Raw genomic sequence first — 20,843 nt, 5'->3', positions numbered from 1 at the left:
TGTGTTCAAATATTCATTCAAAAAATATAAACAGAAACAGGAAAAAGAAAAAAAATGTATATTATAACATTATGAATCATTGAATTAAAAGAAAAGGAAACAATTTTGATTTAAAATAATAATAATAATAAAGGAATAATAAAAAATATAAGATATTACTATCTTGATTTGTATAAATGAAAATATGAATGTATATAAAAAGTACAATAAAATAAAACTAATCACATAATAAAAAAGTAAAATAATTTATATAAAAGAAAAAGAAAATAAATTTAGATAACAATAAAACTCTTGGAGTGCTGCCATGAAAGTTAGCTGACAATGAATATCACTTGGTTATTTTTCGGTACATCGAGTTTAATCAAAATCCGTATTTGAGATAACCGAAAAGTGCCAATAGTCGATTCTATAAAGTAGTATTTGAGTTGGTATATAAATTGGTTTAATCGAAAAAGTTGCTGTCGCATACCAGGCATATACCAGCCTTAAATGTTATTTCAGTTTCGTGCAACATTCGTGTTTTGAGGCACACACACACACACAGGTACGAAGAGCCCATTTTACCAAACTTGGTTATTTAGATTGATAGCAACTCAAAACGTGCATTTCCTTCATTAATTAAAATTAATTAAAATTTTTGCATATTTGCATTTTCTCTCTCACACTTTATATTCCATATCCATAAGTAGGATATAGTAAAAATCCGAATATAAATAATAACAATAATAAGAATATATGATTTATGAATCAACCAACTCAAAGAAAAACTGTTTTTAATTTAAAACAAATACAGGACCTCCTAAATAGATAAAGAGCCTCCAATTCAGAATTAAAAAAAATTAAGATCTGAAATATAAATAGATCTACCACTGTTCGCAGAATATGCTAATGTAATTGGATGGGTGGGAGTTAACCTATGAGATCTTGTAATTATACATATAAATTGTACACATAAATCCAGTGTTTTTATAAAAATGTTTTTACCGTCGTTGCCTACAAACTACATTTTCATTTTTATTGACTGCAGAATTCAAGATATTTTTTATTGTTGGAGCGTTTGATATCCAATTCTGCTATTAAATTCGATCCGCGGAAAATTTATTTGTATCCTTTTTATTTCTATTCATTTTTATAAATTCTGATATCCGGGGGGGGGGGAGGGAATTATCTGCAGGCTACCAGCTTATTCTAACTATGATGGGGCCACAGAAAAAAAATCAACCTCTCAGGTCGAATTTGAACCGACGCCGTTGCAGTCACGAGCCAGTCCCTATAACTAGCTGGGCTACGAACGGCCTCTAGGTCCTTTTGAATTTTATCTTCTTGATAGCTTTGATAATGAATACCCATTTTTAACTAAATTTGAGGAAAAAAAATTGTGCATAAAAATAAAGTTTTGTTAAAATTCGTATATCGTGAGGGTTTTTAGAAATGCGAAAATTTTTTGAAGCTTACAAAGTCAGTGGGTAAGCCAGTGGAACCGCTATAGCTTTAAGTCAGAGAATTACAGTAACTCAAACTGCCTACATTTTAGATTTGAGGGGGGTCTTCAGAAATATCCTGAGGGCACGCAGGCAATGTTTTCCCAGCAACCGGACGGAAAGAGAAGATACGGCAGGAGCCCTGAGGGTGTATTAAAGAAGGACATTCCAAGATGGCGGCCCTCCGGAAGTCAGCCTCCGGGAATTGGACCAGGAGTGATGTTGCCCTCCATCCCTACGCCTTCCTTCAACTTCCTCCCAATAGATTTTCAGTTAACGAGAATAATATCAACTGTTTTAGAATAATTCAATTGTTTTTGATAGTATACTACAATTAAACGATTTTAAACATGCGATCAATCAAAATAATCATCATGGATTCCAACTTATCCAAATAAGTGAAATTAAGTGTGGACAATTTGTTATGTTTTAGTTGCTATGTATTGGATATTTCAAATGTTCTTAGGTGCCGTAGCTGAGAGTTGGGACTGAGAAAAGAGTTTTCTTATAAAAATGATTGACACCAAAGAGTCTATTTGGAACCAGAAAACAAGATGCCATCTGTGGAAATTCAAGAAAGCATTTAAGTATAACATTAAGTAAGAAACGAAAAGATAACTCTGCCTATTTTTGGAAAAGAGGAGGTACTCTTGTTGATGCATAGAAGAGAAAGACTTATAAACACTTAGGGTTGGATACAGAAATGAATCTTGACATCCTCACTCTGGGGGTTATAGGTTCTGAATAGAGAGCTTGAGCCAAAAAAAAAAAAGGATGTTATAGTTCAGCATTGTCAGTAATGCACCTAGTAATAGTTCCAATTGTAATGATTAGTTAGTATTTTAGCAATACATATTTAAGATAAATACCAAGACAAATGCTAATGTCAACCGAAAGTTTCAGTCTGTTGAAAACTTGTAATTTGTCAGGAGGTTTTCTATGCCTTCTATGACTAAAAAAATTAATTTTTATTTCGTTACTTAAGGTATTCTTTTGTATATTCCAGGTCGGGAATAATATTTGTACTATCTATTTTCCGGATCACGTAACAAAAGAATTATTTATAGTTTAAAAATCACAATTTTAACTCTAGTAAAACTGTACTGGTTATTTATCGTCTTTCTAGGTGTAGTCACTGTAAGCATATAACTTTAAACGTAAAAATACTAAAGAGAAATTGTGCTGTTGATACCTCACCACAAAATTGATTAATGGGTTCTCAGCATTTTAGTCCGAAAACACATCCTCAGAAACAAATGTTTTAATAGAAAGAAAGAGTCATGCAGTTAAGAACTTTTTACCTTAAATCAGTTTGAAGTTTCAAAATATATCCACTAGTTTCGTTATTTTTTGCTAGAGTGGCTCCAAAGAACCACATAGACTATTATACTAGACTTCGTTATTAGGTCTAGGAAAATTTTAAAACGTCTATTTCCGTTGATAACTCGGATTATAATTTTTTTACGATTTTAAAACTTCTCCATACCATATTTCATAAATACATAACTACGAGAAAATTTAAAGAAGTACTTGAAATTTTGTAAAACAAGATCCATTTATTACCTGAAGTGAATGTGAAGTTTTTATCATATTCAAATTTTTATTATCTTCTTTCGAATATCGAAACAAACGTTCTATAATTAAATAAAATTATATTTATTAAATCAAAAAATTGATAATTCTAATACTACATTATAAAAACGTAGTAAGGTTGGAAATCCCTGCTCTAAGCAGTATTTAAGATTTGCTTCATGAATGTTTAATGCTGTGCCCCTTCAACCAGAAGGGCAACCCCACCGGCACTACCTTCAGGGTATGAGAGCTTAGCCTCCCGGGTCGGCAAGGCGCTGTCGCTTATTGAAGCACAACACATTCCTTATTCATTGGAAACATTTTAATATACCTTACCACACGTGATATAACTTAATGTAATTTAGATTGTTGTGTCACATAATATAATAAACATAATTTCAGAATGTTATATATTTATTTCAATTTTTTTTATTAAAATATAAATTATAAAAAAATAAGAATATGCACAAGTAAACCTATATAACATTTTCTCATTTGAATTTAATGTATAAATTATAATGTTACCTATATTTATATACAAAATTCAACGAATTTGATGAATATTTTGGCTTATAGGTTGACAAATAAATTTCTTTATTCACAAAGAATGAAATATTAGGCATAAATAAATAAAAAAAAATTAGACACTAAATCGTTTAAAACAAATGTTTAAAATAAGTCATTTTATGTAATTAATATAAGTTCTAATATATGTTTACGTTAACTATTTATTATTTAAAACGGAAATAATTGTTTTTAATATGTTATTTTACTTTAAGATTAATTTTGTTTTCATTTCTCATCTTGTAATAAATTAACTTATATGTTTGTAAATATGATGTGACATTGATATCTATTATTATTCTATATATTAATTGTTAGAAAGTGAATAACAGAATGTTATATTGCATAATATTTTTTTTTTAAATTATCAGTTCGTTCATCGTTTATCAAGAGTAGAAGAAAAAAATCTTCAGGAAAACAAGACCATAAACTCGATTAAAATGTTGCAAAATAATGTTAAATAGAAACTACTATTTAAAAACTAGAAGTTTTGTGAACAGTAAACCACTGAAATAAATTGGTTTTTCCCGCACTATTCCGGCAATACGTTAAAATAAATTGATGCAAGAAATAAAAATACTTTAAAAAATTGATTTCAATACCTTTAGAAAATATTATTGTCAAATTTGAATAAATAAGAACAAAACAGCTGTACACGACTGCACTAATAATATATGTTTAATAATATCAACCTAAAAAAAAACCTAAGGGTTGACGCCATCTTGGTTCAAAAATAGATACAAATACCAATATGTACCTCATTTTACACGATTAAAAAAAATTAATAATGTTTTTGTAAGTTATGACGTGCTCAACATAAAGACAAAATGCCAAAAGTTGGAATACGAGTATATGCAACTGTGGCTTTTGATCATACATGTAAACTGGACAAATAAAAACATTTACAATGTTAAATTTTTTTGTACTCAAAATATTTTATCTTTAACCAGTAGTCACTAACTATAGTTATATTGTCTTTATAATACAAATTTAGTAAAGATACTATCAACAATTTATGAAATCAGCCTTTAAAAAAGGCGGTGGTGCCAAAAACTGTAATTCATGAAAACTTGGTAACCATGTTTTAACAACGATAATGTCGTGATGATTAATAATGTCGTGATTACACACGATTAATTCAACAGAATTATGATCAAATATAAGAGATAATATAAAATAATACAAATATTATAATATACTACTCTTAATGAAGTATTTAATAATCATATAAAAAGAGTAACAAAATAATACTCTATGCCTTATATGATTCTAAATGACTTTGATAAAATTAATTAGACTTAAAAAACGGATAATTATATTATAAATTAATCCTAGCTGATTTAATTAATAAAGACCATTTTTAGCAAACTAAAAATTAATTGGATAAATAAATAATGGGAATTAATTAATCCCATTCTAACTTAATGCTTTTTTACCTTCTTAGTAGTCTCATGATATTTGAATTTAAAGGATGAACTTAATGAAACGATAATAAATTCAGTAGTTGCTTTTATTAATCCAAATATTATACACTGGCTCAATAATTTTTCCTAGGCGGAAACAATTTTTTTTATGATTTTTATTCTTTCAACCTTATATAAACTCAAACTTTTAGTAGAGAGGAATGTGGATCTAGTCCCTGGTCATAATCCAGTATTATTGCATGATTTTTCCCCTCCCCCCTTCCCAATCCCACCGCCTGCTCATTGAGTTGGAAACCTCTGCCCCGATTTTTTCCTAATCACTGTAAAACTGTTTTTTAATTCAAATTATCTATCCTATGAACCAAATTAGATTTATAAGTGTTTCTTACAAAATTATATCTTTTTTTTAAAAAATACAGCAAAATATTATTTAAAAAAATTGCTTCACTGTTAAAACTATAAGCTACACTGTAATCTCGGTAATCTGGATAAATTGCCGCAGATTACAAAGGATTAGGGAAAATAGTGTAAAAAGATTCAATAATGTTTAGGAAAAATAGTTAATGTACATAAATATTTTTACTTATTTAATTTTATTTAATATTTTATAGGAAATTTTATATTTTAAAAAATTCGAAATTAAAAATAAAAATATTTTCTCTTACATCACCAATAATGCTAAGTAATTATTATTAATTTTCAAGCAAAATATTCCATCGTGAAGTAAAAACAACGTTATTTTATGTTTCATATTATCATTGATTTTTGGGTAGCAACTTTTTCTGATGCCTTTTTAGCAAATTCTTGGGCGATTATGAATTTCCTTTTATCCAGTAATGTGCCACAGATTGTTTGGTTTGATGCTCTGCGTGTATTATACATGCGGTGTTATTATGGTTATTTCCGTTTGCTACATAAAATTAAAACTTGCGGCTATGAGAATTTGTTAAAAAAAAATTAAATAAGAAATTTGAGGGTGCACAAAACCCAGTGGATTAGAGAAATACTATGCCTTTATTCAGAGGGCGATACGAGTTCAAAGTCCACTAAAAAAAAATGTTTAATTGCCACCTGGTGTTCGTCATAACCCTTCTCCCTAGTTAAAGATTAAAAGGAAATTTCAAAAACTTTAGTCAGTCTTAATTAAATTACAAACAGAAGAAGACTATGAGGAAGAGGAGACAAAAATGATTCGATGAAAAGTGGTGGAGCTCACATGGCATTGAGGAATGAGTAATTACTCGGCAAACAAAACAGGAGCCTAGGCCTTCATTAAACTTTTCATTACCGAGTCTGAATGCAGGGTTCCGTTCGAGGCTCTATCTCGCTCTGCCGCTGAAATTAACGAATTAACGCTACTCTCAAAGTCTTTAACGAACTTGTATTCGCAAACAATTTTTTGCTTTTTCGTATTTTTGCAATTTAAACCATTTGTGGTACATTTCTCTGAGTATTTATACTAGTGCAAATTTATACGTTTATAATGGACTAAATCTTGTTACCACTGAATCTATGTTTGTATCTTTATATTAAGAGATTGTTAGTAGCACTACATAAGGAATTCCTATATTTTATTTTGGAATTTACTAACGCATCTAAACTCACCTCCTCTATTAACCTCCTTTCTGTTCACTAAATGAAGATGGTGTATGAGGTGCGCTTTCCACTTAAAGTCAGGCGTTACTGTAGAATGCTAGTTGGGTTAATTTTAATGGGCTGTAATGGAAACTCAATGCAAAGAAAATAAAACATAAATTGACAGAAAAAAATTTATTGAATAATTCAAACATTGTAGGAGGGTGGCCGAAAGGAAACATTGCTAGTTAGTAGGGATTAAGGAATATTGATTTAGAGCCTATTGAAATTGCAGCTGTTGGTGATAATGATGAAGATATTGAAAGAGGTAAATTTAAAGGGCTGCGAAGGAAGAGTACAAGAGAGCATGGGAGCCCTTGTACTCCTCCTTCCCAGCCCTCTCCTCTGTTCCTGGAGAGCCACTTCCAAAATAATCTACTCACACATGATGATTTTCATTGAAGATGGAAAGAAAAAGATTTAACGGATCTCTCATCTCTAGGTTCCCCTTCTCTCCACAGAGGGCACTTGGGGGAGGCAAGATTCTACTACTGGCCACAAGAGAGCAATGCTTACATTATGGGGGCTCCTTCATGCTCTTTCGCCTTAGGCGAAACAAATGGTAAGGAAGTTTGAACCACGTTTTTACTTTCAATCACCCATGTATGAAATATACAGAGAGATGAAATAGTACAATATTTCGAATTCGGATTTTCGACAGAAATATACGTTTTGAAGCCTCCTCTGTTAAATTGATCAATTCTCTCAAAATGTTCTCTTTGGGTCTGTGTGCCTAGCTCAAAAATGAAACATGTTTAAGGCAGGTACCTAAAATATACTTGGGATTTTTTATGCAGCTTTGCTAATAAAATCAACAAACCGGAAGCCGTTTTCCTATATTTTTTTAGCCTTTTTTAAGAAACGGTTTTAAAGTATTTTATTAAACTGAGTAAATCAATCTATACTTAAGTGATATTATTAATTTAATACCAGCTAGGTAATATACCCCTTGAAATGTTCCAGCTGGGCTTAAATAAGGAGTTTTTAAAAATAACTTTAATTTTTGATCGAGTCCAGGTCTGCTCTATAAACTTCGTCAATTGCTACCCCCAACATATATATTTCCTTATAATCCGCTCCTACCTCACTGATAGAACCTTTAAAGTAAATCATATACTAGTCTACTCATCTCTTTTTTCTCAGTCCGCCGGTGTTCCTCAATTATGAATATAATAATATAAAGATACTACTTAGGTCCCATTCATAATACGGTTTATACAGCTGACAATCCAACCCACCCTAACACAGTCCTAACAACATACGCTGATGACACATGTATACTTTCTGTAAAAAACGACCCATAATGTATCACAAACACTACAGGCACACATAACATCTATTGAAGAATGGTGTAAAAACTGGAGACTCGAAATAAATCCTGACAAATCCCACCAGATCACCTTTACTCTTCGTCGTAAACCTCTGCCCTCCTGTCCTACAGTATCCTTTCTAAATACACCACTAACACCTGTTGAACAGATTCGATACTTAGGAATCCATCTTGACAAGGGACTTACTTGCAATCCACTCCACACACAAGACTGAAACGACAAGAAACTGCTCGTAGATTCCGATTGCAACAATACTTACTTGACAAACGCTCTAAACTTCCCATTCACTACAAAAAAATAGTATACACTACGATAATCAGACCAATTTGGACATATGGAATTGAGCTAAAGGGCTCCACCAAACCATCAAATTCTTCCCGCATCCAATCGTTACAATCCAAAATCCTACGTAAAATCCTTAATGCTCCTAAGTACATTACAAATAAACTTATTCACAAAGACCTTAACATCCCATTCGTTGCAGAATTGGCCCAAAACAGATATGGGTCTTTTCATTCCGAACTCCTTAACCATCCTAACCCATTCTTAATCTTTCATCCTTGACAATCCCTGATAATCCTCCGAGGCTTCTGAAAAAAAGATGGCCACGGGCCCATCTAATTTAAATTAATGTTTGAAGTACCACCAATGGGTGGTTTCTTCCCAAGATTTTCAGATGTATATGAAACATACAACATATTTACTTGTTGTATTATTCTGTACAGTTGTAAATTAAATCAAACAAATTATAATAAAAAAAATTCTAATTTGAAATACATTACCAGTTTAAAGGAAAAAAAAAGAAGGAAAAAGTTGAGGAAGGAATCCTTATCGCAAAAAGCCCAGGCTGTCTGATTTCTTCCAACCGCATTCATATATACTAAAATCACATATACTAAGAAGCCACAAAATTCTCATTGCATGGAGGCCTCTATGTGGTTTAATCTGACGTTCACATATGTCGACAGTAAAAAAATGACACTCATCAGGTAAAGGAACCATCGTCATCATCATCATCATCATCATTATCAAGACGTAGAAGGATCCTACAAATGAAATAAATGGGAGATCTACTCCCATAACCTCTTCTAAAGGACAAATGCCGCGGAAGAGATACCACTATTATTTCTCATTCCTGAAATGCCATTTTGTAACCTTATTGAGGATTTCCACGTTTAATATACCAATTGTCAATTTTAAATTCAGATTTTCTTGGAAATTCAAAGAAAAAAAATACAAAGCGAATAGGTATTTAATATAGCTCCTTCAGCATATATATTTTCCATACCGTTGAAGTTATGTTTAGCGTAACCGGTTATAAAAAAGAAACGTACAAAATCTTCAGAACTGTAAAATATCATAATGTTTATTATAACGACCAGCACTCAGTAACAAACAGATTGATTTAATAAGATATTTCTCGAACTTTTCAGCTGTTAACTATCAGTAATTTTAGAAACTTTCTCTTTTTTTGATCTTAAATTTGTCTTTCAATCTGACTTTTCGGCTCCGACGTGGTCTCTTGCAAACTATAGCATTATAGTACTATATGGCATTCGTTTTTGTATAGAGAAGTCGTGACAGATCGCTTCGAGCCACATGTTCCTCCTTGTTTTCGTATCGAAAGATATTGATTGACTCTGCAAGAAGTTCACTGTTACTTCTTCTCTATATTTCAAGACTCTGATCGCAGAAAGCTCCTGTAATTATATAGAGCACTTTCAAATCTCTCGACTCTTCTTCCTAGGATATCCTGCCGTGTATCAGAGCTATCATGACATTGTACATCCTTAGCTTAAAATTTTAAGAAGTTTTTCAGGATTTCAGGAAAATCATGACAGAGAGAAAAAAACTCTATTGATCACTTATGTTAATGTTGAGCCAAGTTAAATAACTGTCTACATTCAAAGGCGATTTGACATCCTCCTAGATCATTTTTCAGCTTACAATCATATACTTCGTTGCATATGGAATTAATATAATAAAATTCATCCTTGAATTTATTGATTGGAAATCTACTAATTTCCATCTTCCTCCAGGTTTGTACCAAGTAATTTTTTAGATATATCTGTGTCCAGAAAAAACGTTTTCACATGCGTGAGCAAAATTATAGAGGATGATTAAGAGTGATAAAATCAATTCTATTCCTATTTTTCAATCCTGAAGTTTACTTCTACGTTGGACGAAATAGGGCAAGCTCATTTTAAATATATGTGCGTCAATAACAATAGGGTTTCACATGTGTAAGGAAAAGTAATGAATGGGATTTATTAAAATTAATATAAAATCATTAAACTTGTAAAATAACTGAAAAGTGCATCAATAATCCGAGCAACAGCTGTAATTATTATGCTCAACGTTATTTGCTGTAATTGTTGCGCTCAATGTTTAACTTGATACCGTCACGGATTCGAATTTGTTTAGTGTGTCTAAGCTAATTTGTAAGTGTGTCTTAGGCTAATTAAAATCACTAAATACGTGTGATTTTTTTTTTCTATTTCGAATAAAAAACTATTTTAAATTTCCTAAATAAATTTAAAAAAAAGCTTCTTTACCATCGTTATTAACGACGCAATCTTATAAAATGTATAATCCTTGAAATCAGAAAAAAGAAGTTCAAATTTTCTTTTTAATCATTACTCTTGTAGATTCAATTAAGGTTACTGTTGTGAAATCGTTAAAGATTTTTTTTAAATGAACGTACATATATATGAACAATTAACATTATGTCTACTGATTATAATAAAAGACAAAATGAAAAATAGTTTATTATATCATTTATTGGCAAAAATACAGTGTGGCCACACTTACTTATAACTTAATACAGAGAAGAAAAAAAATTAAAAATCTAACTGACTAAAATAGAACAAAAAGAAACATACAAAATATCTGTAATATTATAATAATGGATTAGATTGGAGTAGTAAAAGGTAGTTAAATAGAAAGATGAGAGAAGAGTTGGTACATGACGTGTGTGAGAGGGAATGGAGTTCCAGAGATATGTAGCTCGAGTAAAAAACGAAATTATTTATCAAACGCAGCAGTTGGATGAGGTGGAGGATAGATGTCAGATAAACGGGACCTGGTAGTACGGAATTGAATTGCAGGTTTTCTAGGGTACAGGAGGGGCGTTGAATGCTAAATACTTGAAATAGAAAGGAAGCTAGGAAATACTGACATCGGAAGGATAAATAGAGCCACTTCGGTTCGGCGTAATACTGGGTTATGTGCGTATCTCTGTTGATCCTGAAAATAATTCACAAGACGTTTATGTTTAAATCCGAGATTACCCAAGAGTCCACCATATACCAGGCAGCCATCGTCAAAGTGGGGGAAAACAAGAGAGGAAACTAAGAGTTGATGGGTTTTAAGTAGAAGGAGATAACGGGTTCTATTGAATTGATTTAAGGTAGCTATGGTTCGACGGGAAATGAGTGGTTTCCAGAATAAAGTTTGATTAAAAGTGACACCAAGATTTTTGACTGACATATGGAATGAGATAGAAGTATTGTTTAGAAAAATGTTGGGGGGTCCTGGGATAGATTTAAGGAGAAAGGGAGATCCAATTATGATAGCTTTAGTCTTTTCGGCATTTAACGTAAGTTTATTGCCTGTTGCCCAAGTGCTTATACTACTGATGTCTTCTTGTAGTTTTAGAATGGCATTTAAGGCGTCATGAGGATAGAAGGAAAGGTAGATTTGTAAGTCGTCTGTGTATAGATGATACTGGGAATGCTGGATGGCAAGTGGAAGGTCAAATATAAGGTCGTGAATATTTACGTACATATAATATATATTGTCTGTATGTATGTGAAGTAGGATGAAGAGTAGGAATTAAGTTGTTAAATAGTAGGTGTATTACGGCATAATGCTAAGTGCTAGTGACCAAGTCCTCGTAGACAATTTGTCACAGTGAGTGTAAATGAAAGCAGCTCAGCCCTCATGAGGCACAGGGGCACCGTTTACAAATCACCTGTTCGTCGAAGTCAGAGATCGTGTGAGCAAAGCTCCAAACCATAAACCTTTTTTCGTAAGTTCACTAATGTTTAATTTTATTTTTTTATTTTTTGTAAATATTATACCTAAACAAATATTTTATTTCATTTTTATTCGTAAAATTTTTATATCATTTTAATTATTTTGTATAATCCGAAAATATATCCTTTTATATATATAAGAAGATGGTCAGGGTTGCGGTCAAAAGAGAAACAAATATAGTTTACAACTATTTATATTCCGACGTTTCGCCACACTTTGCAGGGCTTCATCAAGGCAGTTCAAAGGTAAAGGTTGAAAGGTAAGGTAAAGGTAAAGGTAGCTGTTCAACTTTTACCTTTGAACAGCCCTGATGAAGCCATGCAAAGTGGGGCGAAACGTCGGAAAATAAATAGTTGTTAACTATTTTTGTTTCTATTTTTACCGTAACCCTGGCCATCTTCTTATATATCAATTTTTACGGTCAACTATATATTTTCTTTTAATTTTGTTTTTATTCTACAAATTGAAGCTTTTTTTGTGTTAACAACTCGCCTTTATATAAAAGCTTATTATTATTATTTTTTTTTTATTTATTTAATACTGACCGGCAGTTTTTGCAAGTTAGGTTCTGATCCCCACTGCCACCACAGTTACTAACAAAAAATGTTGTTGTGATCTAACAGTTTATTGTAGAGACAGAAGCGATTAGCTGCCTATACACGACTGAATATTTTGGTCGGTCGACTAATTTTATATTATAGCTCGGGGGCCTTGGCTGTATTTTATTGGCACATTGCTTTGAGGCAGCGGTCTGTAAATGATATTCGGAAGGCCTGGGACTGCAGTCAAGCACCGCACGGTCGGACAGAATGTTTTTGTCTCTCCGCGCTATGGTGCCAAATAAATTTCAAATCTAGCTGGATAAAATTATTGAACAGAATTAAAACTTCTAAAATTGTGGACAGAATCTGGAAACTTTTATCTAATTAATAAGTAACATCATCATAGGAATAATTAAGCTTAATAAAACACAACAATTAAGAAGTAAAGATTTGTTCCATTTTAAAGTCATACTGAAAAGAATAGTAATATGAGTGTATATAGACAGAGAAGAATTTAATCGATATATAAATTGATAAATTATGCAACAAACTATTTTTGTCTATGAAATGTGCTATGAACTTTAGAATACTTTGAAATTGCTGAGATCTATTAAAATAACAAAAATAAACCAGTACGTCTAGGGCATCAAAAAGTTTTGAGGCACATTTACATTTTAGCCACATTCGAGACATATATACACATACCAGTATTGTTTTTTTGTTTTTTTAAAATACGAAATACAATAAAACCTTTTTCAATTCAATTGAATAATTAAAGTCAAGGTAAAGATGGAACTGGGTTAGTACTGAAGGGCCAATTGTTTTCTCACCTTACAACTAGTATCGAACTTTCTAAAGGTGCTTCTACACGCTTGCGAAACTATAGTACATTTGTGTGTGTGCAAGCGTATGGATGCGTTATTTGAGATGGCTGGTAGAAGTTGGCCTGAATTTGTGATTGACCCGTCGAGTATTGGTTTTTGGACACAAACCAATGAACAATTGTGCTATCTACACATTTGTGTCATGTTAGCATTGTTTTAGAACTGCCTACGAATAAATATTTTTTATCTTCAAGTATTGATTAATAAAAGAATAATAATCTTCAATATTTGGCTTAAATAATAAACTTTAGTATAAGATTGTATATTTTAAAATCCTATTGACTTGGTATAAATACGTTGTTTTAAATCTTGTAAATTATCTTTAGCGATTTATTTATGATTTACCATTGCACTAATATATATTTATAAAGACATTATATGCCTCTAGGTAATTCAAGAACAAAGGTTGAATTTATAGGTTATGTAATGCACCCATGTGACTTTCACCCTCCGCCGTGGCTTCTGTTCGCCTGTTATTGTTAATAACATTCATTTACCTAGATCCAAAACAGTGCGAAATTTCGGATTCATCATTACAAGACAAAAGGCTCACCTGGGACCGACATACTAGACTTAAAAGATAAGAGCTAAACAGACGATTCAGCCAACCTTAAAGACTCTTTCTCTCTCACAAAAAAAAAAAAAAGAAGAAGAAGAAAGAATCTACTAATTATAAAACTATCCTCAGACCTATCTGGGCATACGGACTTGAACTTTGGGGAACTTCTAAACCTTGGAACATCAAACGTATCCAGTTCTTTCAATCCAAAATCCTTAAAAGCATAGTCAATGAATCTTATTTCGTTTTCAACACTACACAATGACCTACACATCCCTTTTACCCTAGAGTATATCCTAAAAAAATTCTCAAAATTCCATATAAATCATCCTAATCCTTTGGTTGAATCCTTATCCAGCTCTAGCCTTCCTTACAGTCCTCCTCAAAGGTTGAAATGGCAGTGGCCAAGAGACCTTTTGTAAAATAAAATTTACAATTGAAGTTATGGTAATTGTCAGGAGCTTCGCTTATGTAGAGAGATGGCGGCTTTAGTGCACTTACTCAGCCTCCACTGGCTCATTACAGCTCCAGTGACGTGGTGAGTAGGACTCAATATTGTATATAATTTATTTTTCTTAGTTTTATTATGTTTATTTAATTTATTTTTTTTTAAATATTTATTCATTTATTTTATTTTATTAATTATTTTTATTTTGTGTATGAAAATGAACAATTATAACTATTACCCATTGTCAAAGTTTGTAATATTTTAATAAATAAAAGTTTGCAATTAAAAATTAATTGTGGGTTATGTAGTATCATTTCCTAGCACTTACTTTGCTGATAAATAGGTTTCCTTTCACTTCGCCTATCTTCATTGAGTTCATTTTTCACACTGTGTGAATTAAAAATTAAATCTTCAATGGATTTGACTCGTATATAGATTTTTATCTAAAAGGAACATAGATGAAATCGATTAAAGTAGAATTCCGCTGTCGCCATTTCTCAAAATATCGGAATTGACGTAAATACGAGGACCACACTTTTCCTTACACACTATTTTCCTTGCAATGTTATCCTTATTGCGTCGGAAGCGACCCATAAATGCGGCTTCCTCAAGGAGGTAGGAGGAGAGAGGTGTAAGAATAACTAGATCCTAAGATGACCGGGTCCACTTCAGTCCAGTCTGTCCGAACCAAGATGTCGATCCTGCTTCTTTTGTTCTTTTGTAAGTATTGCCATCACCAAAGGTATTTCACTTATCTTTTTTACATAGTAAACTACACTATCGGTGGGGTGCCCCTTCTTTAGAAATATAATTTACTATATTAGATGCCCCTACTTGAGAAATATATGCACATATATATTTATATTTTTAGAATAGGTGTATAAGTTAATACTCACACTGTAATTCAGATATAAGCCACTCACTATTTTTCATTGTCTGTCATAGTGTTCAATTTGTAGATTCAATTTATTTATATATTTTTGTCAGATTTTTAGATACTACTTGCATATACATGTATAGTATAAACATATCTTCTTACCTACATGATATTATATTTCATCTGTCACTGTTTTCAATCTACTACCATACAATTCCACCATTATCAATCAATTAAAAATTTTGTACTATTCAATTATCAGTTATCAATTTCTTATCATTTATGATTTAATTAAATATTTTGTATAATTCTAAATTTGTTTGTATACTATTCCTTTTCAATTGTATGTTGCTCTAAATGTTGTTGTTATCTCTTTTGTTCTATAGCCCTGATGAAGACCTGAAACTCAGGTCGAAACGTCGGCATAAAATAAATAAATATGGTTTTGTTTATTTATGTTGTTCTTTGCTGACCGCACCCCCCCCCCCCGACAAACTTTTCCAATCATTAATCTACGGTCAACTATCTACACCTCATTATAATTTATAAGAATGGTTTAAACACGATTCAATGTTTAAACCTTATTTCATCATGCTGCTATTGAATAGGCTAAAAGATTCTTTCATAATAACATTTTAATACATTAAAAAATAAGAATTAGATTAATGATTTATTGTAATGATTGTTTGAGAATGGTTTATTTTATTATTAACACACACAATTTTGATCCAAATATACTCTCAACATTTTTTTTCCAGAAACTCTCCAACGTTTCGGCCCTCAGGCCATTTTCAATGAGACAACCTTAAATATTGATGTCATATTCTTTAAAATTTCTTCCACAAGCTTATTGCCTTATATAAAACTTTTATATCGATTTATAGATTTTAAATCGAAAACTTTTTCACATAAATAATTGTATCTTTTTCTACTTACTAGAATCATTTATAACTATTCATTTATAATCTTAATATTATCCTTAGACTGGTAATTTTTTAATAAATAATTCAAATACTATCCATTATAGTCTCAAAACTTTATTATTTCTTTTATACGTCCAACGTTTCGGCCAATCCGGCCATCTTCAGAGACAATCTACTCAATACCACTTTGAAAACATATATTTAAACCACTCTAAAAACTTCATTCAGGCTATTCTGCCCAGGTCAAAACATTAATATCTAATTAGTCAATTATCAATTTTATTTATCTGCAGACACTATTAATAAACTTTTATCACATGGTCATGAATGGTTGTGATAAAAGTTTATTAATAGTGTCTGCAGATAAATAAAATTGACTGTGTTTTAATGGATAATTGACTTATTATTAATTAGATATTAATTAAGTAGATTGTCCCTGAAGATGGCCGGATTGGCCGAAACGTTGGACGTATAAAAGAAATAATAAAGTTTTGAGACTATAATGGATAGTATTTGAATTATTTATTAAATTATTTATAACTTATGAATGCTGTTAGTAAATTGGAAAAAAGACAATGATTTATGTGAAAAAGTTTTAGGTTTAAATTATAAAAAGTTTTATATGACGTGGGCAATTAGCCTGCAAAAAAATTAAAGAATATGACATCAATAAGGTTGTCTCCTTGAAAAAGGGCTGAGGGCCGAAACGTTGGAGAGTTTCTGGAAATAAATGTTGATTATGTAAATTTGGATCAAAATTGTGAGTGTTAATAATAATCAGAATTAGTTTTAAATATTGATGAAACAGAAGCTGTAAGTTTTACGAAACGACGGCCTAAGCTTCTATCGACCACATATTTAAACATGAAGGGTTGCAGTATTTTGTAAGGAAGTATTGTTACTGGACCAACGGTTGTGCAAGGAGGTGATTGGATCAGAATCAGGCTCCACCGCCAGATTTTCACCCCAAATTAAGGGTACCCACTTTATGAGGCTGGGTGAACCCCGGGAATAAGTTTAAAGTAAATAAGGGTTAAATTTAAAATAAGTTTTACAAGAAAGGATATATAATGCTCCTTTTACTAGTTGCAATTTATATTTTATTTTGAAATATTATATGTACTATTCGTATATAATGATATAATCTGTATTAAGAATCGAAATGTTATCAATCAAATCACAATTTGCCTGCATGCGTGATTTTTGCTGTCATCTAATTGCTATTTTCCACAATTTTCTTCCCATGAATTCATTCGACTTGGGTTTTTAATTTTAGTCAATTTTTCCATATTGTTAGATTCAACGTATTAATTAACTTTTATTATTTAATTTTCCTTTTCTCCTCTTTCGTTTGTACATCAATGTTTTAAAGGTGAGATAAGACCGTCAATAAATCCTTTGATGCCTTCCCTTCTCTATACAAGAATGGATTTAAAGCTGTTTCTCCAATTCATCAATGTAGCTCAATTTTATTCACTTTTTTTGTTATTTTAAGTCTCCTTTTCCAGCTTTTAAGAAATGTTTCAAAGGTGAGATAAGATCGTAGCATTGTAGGACTTAATTTAAATTACCAATAATTAAATTGGTTCTTACGACACATTGAATAACAAACCGTATTTACCAGAAATAAGTTGTTTTTTTTTCTGCTGACTGTATAATATTTGCATTTATATAATATATATAGAAAAGATATTGACACGAGATATTGATAATTTAAGAAGCTATTTAGAAGTTTTTTTATCTAAATCATTGGCAGCTTTTGCCAGCAATCATTGGAACACCAAATCGTTAAGGTTAATATTTTCTCCCAAATTTATTAGCACTCAATTAAAATTTTGAATTAGCACAAGATATATAAAGCAGAATCATGTAAAATGATTAATAAGGAAAATAGTAGCATCCATAATTTGATCAACAAAACGTTTGAAAGTAATTAAATAAAAATAAACTCCTAAAAAATTAACAAAAAAAAATGAAAAATATGTATCACTGAAATAGAAAAACAGAATTTTTTTTTCTAGTAAGTGATTAAACGATAAGTGACTAAAATAATAAGGAAATTAACAGAATAATAGCTAGAAATTGCATGACGTCAGTGATGGGGTTATCAGCAGCTGATTATGATATCAGACAGCCTTCAAATCTGAGTAAGTGATAAAATGTTGTTTATTTCCTTACATGGAAATATCTTTGTATGCTTTTTTTTAAAAAGGAATATTGAACAAATGTCAATTTTTTTCTTATAGTCGCAAATTTTGATATACTTAATCTATTTAATGAGAAATGGTGATGAAGAGTAAAAATCGATCAAATTCCGATAATATTGTCAGAAATATTCACATAATGTAGTTAAGAATAGAAAACAGATTAACGTATGACTCCTCCACATTTCAACCTTTTTTTCCATGGTATTGTGGTGGCAAGATTATTATTATTAAATCAACATCTTCAGCGGCACTAGTCGACGTTAGCAAAGAGACAGTTTGAAATGGATTTGGCACTGTCAAAATTATTATCAACATGTTTATTTCCCTAGTATATTTCTTTTAAATCTATTTTTATTTATAATTTATTTAATGTTTCATTATTTTACATTTGTTTTAGTGGCAAACCCATTTGAAAATTCTCACCATATAATCAATTACTAATAGTTAATAATGATGAACTAGGTGTTTTTTTCGTTGTCTAAAAAGACTGAGTATTTCTGTTGTTAATAATTATGAATGTTTAGTTCGATATTCGAGTGTAAATATTGTTGTTTTTACTAATAAATAGCGTATCTAAAGATTCGTCTTTATCGTTACAACAGGAACACGCAGTAAAATATTGTATAGAAAGTGGCGATTTCTTGTAAAAACTGATAGATTTTCGAAGACTGCGTCAGCTATTGTATCAGCCAAGCATATTTATTGTTATTCATAATTATAATCCATCCATTAATGAATTTTATAATTTTAATCATTTCCTCTATTTCATCCCATATTTCTCGCTATAAACTAGCGGTTTGTGGGAACACTATTATATACAACTAAAATTTAGAAATAAAATTATAATGTGTAATAGATATATCCGTAATATTGTTGGTGGCTAAAACGGCGTTAAAAAAACCCTCTGCAACCAGATCAGCCTTATTTTTCTAGTAAATCCAACATTTTTTTTTTATTAAAAATACAAAATATGTTTTTTATAAATAATTAAAAACACACAGACAATAGAGATGCATACTATCATGCACCCATGGTTTTACACTTAAATTGAGCAATTCAGATCTACAACGGAAAATGGATATAATAAGCTTGCGAACAAAGACATACTAGATCTGAGACATTATTCAAATCACTTATAGAGAATACATTACTCGATGTACTACATACCACAATTTCACGAGAAGAGATAGTAATACAAAAATATATATATATAAGGCAATCCTTCCTAAATCCTGAGCATTTATACTTATAAACAGTTTTTTATTTCAAGCAGATGGAAAACAAACGGATTGATACCAGGATAAATATTTTCACTAACTTCACCACCATTATTTCACTTTGAATTAGTTAAATCATTTAAATTATTGTCTTCTAATTGTTGCACTAAAATTAAATCCTGTTTGACTTTTTCAGTTTCGTCCGGGCCACATTGGATAAATGGATATGAATTGGGAGGTATGTAAGTCTTACAAAATATAATGAACTTATTAACCATATCCTATACACTTTTGGAATATTTTGCAGATTGTGGAATCAGATATAACAACCTCCCTACTCATGGTGCGGCTGTGAGGCAAAATGAGTTTCCATGGCACGCTGCATTGTATAGAATGGACAACAGTTCCCAGGACTATGAGTATATTTGTGGAGGTACCATAGTCAACACAAATGCTGTCCTCACAGGTAAGAATGTGTGATAGTAGTACTAGATTATAATTTTAATTCTGTGGTTCTAAATTTTTAAAAATGGTGGAGTTTATTTTTTTTTAATAGATTACTGTTTGTCTATTTAGCCGCACATTGTGTTTACGATGATGAAAAAGATGATATTGACTATAGGAAAATGGTCATCGCAGTAGGGAAGAGAAACAGTTCTTGGGAGCATAGGGACGTTCACGAACAACGGTTTGAGGTACGTGAGATCATTTATGTAAAAGAATAAATGCGACTTGTTTGGTTTCTTCTCCGTATTTATTCAATAGGTCATGGGGAATCATCAGTTTTGAAAGAAAATGTTAATAATATTTCGGATTAAATTTGCCACCAAGATACTAGTGTGTTTGGCAAACAACAAAATGTCCTAAGAAAGAGCTGAGATAAAAACCTGTAGCTAGTACATAACGTCAGTTCTTTTAATATAAAGTCTTTCAAATAATAGCTAATGCTCCAGATTACGTAACCAACAAAACCTTACACCATGACCTTGACAACCTTCATGTCATAGACGTTACTCCATGCTGATTAATGCGCATAGGTGCGAATGTGTATTTATTTTTTGGTTACTTAAATTTAATTTTCTCTGTCTAGTTCATATTTTTTTTTTATATTTCTTTTTTAATAATGGATCAGTTTTATTTT

The 20,843-nt window shown here is 31.1% G+C and overlaps 1 protein-coding gene and 1 long non-coding RNA gene across 2 annotated transcripts in view; one reads left to right on the top strand and one right to left on the bottom strand.

Annotated features, from left to right (window-relative positions):
• The window catches only part of LOC136796614 (uncharacterized), a 557,216-nt gene that overhangs the window by 169,831 nt on the left and 366,542 nt on the right, over positions 1–20,843 (bottom strand). The gene's annotated exons all lie outside the window — the stretch shown is intronic.
• LOC106679020 (coagulation factor X) overlaps positions 15,082–20,843 on the top strand; it is an 11,193-nt gene continuing 5,431 nt past the window's right edge. The window contains exons 1-4 of the mRNA XM_014417926.2: positions 15,082–15,198; positions 19,899–19,940; positions 20,010–20,168; positions 20,279–20,397. Of these exons, the coding sequence (XP_014273412.1) occupies positions 15,132–15,198; positions 19,899–19,940; positions 20,010–20,168; positions 20,279–20,397 (387 nt within the window). The 5' untranslated portion in view covers positions 15,082–15,131. The remainder of the gene's footprint in view (positions 15,199–19,898; positions 19,941–20,009; positions 20,169–20,278; positions 20,398–20,843) is intronic.

The sequence above is a fragment of the Halyomorpha halys genome, unplaced genomic scaffold (assembly GCF_000696795.3).
Source record: "Halyomorpha halys isolate HHAL.00 unplaced genomic scaffold, Hhal_1.1 Scaffold172.1, whole genome shotgun sequence".
NCBI lineage: Eukaryota > Metazoa > Arthropoda > Insecta > Hemiptera > Pentatomidae > Halyomorpha > Halyomorpha halys.
The sequence above is the reverse complement of the archived record's forward strand: the minus strand, read 5'-3'. Positions and strand labels throughout refer to the sequence as shown.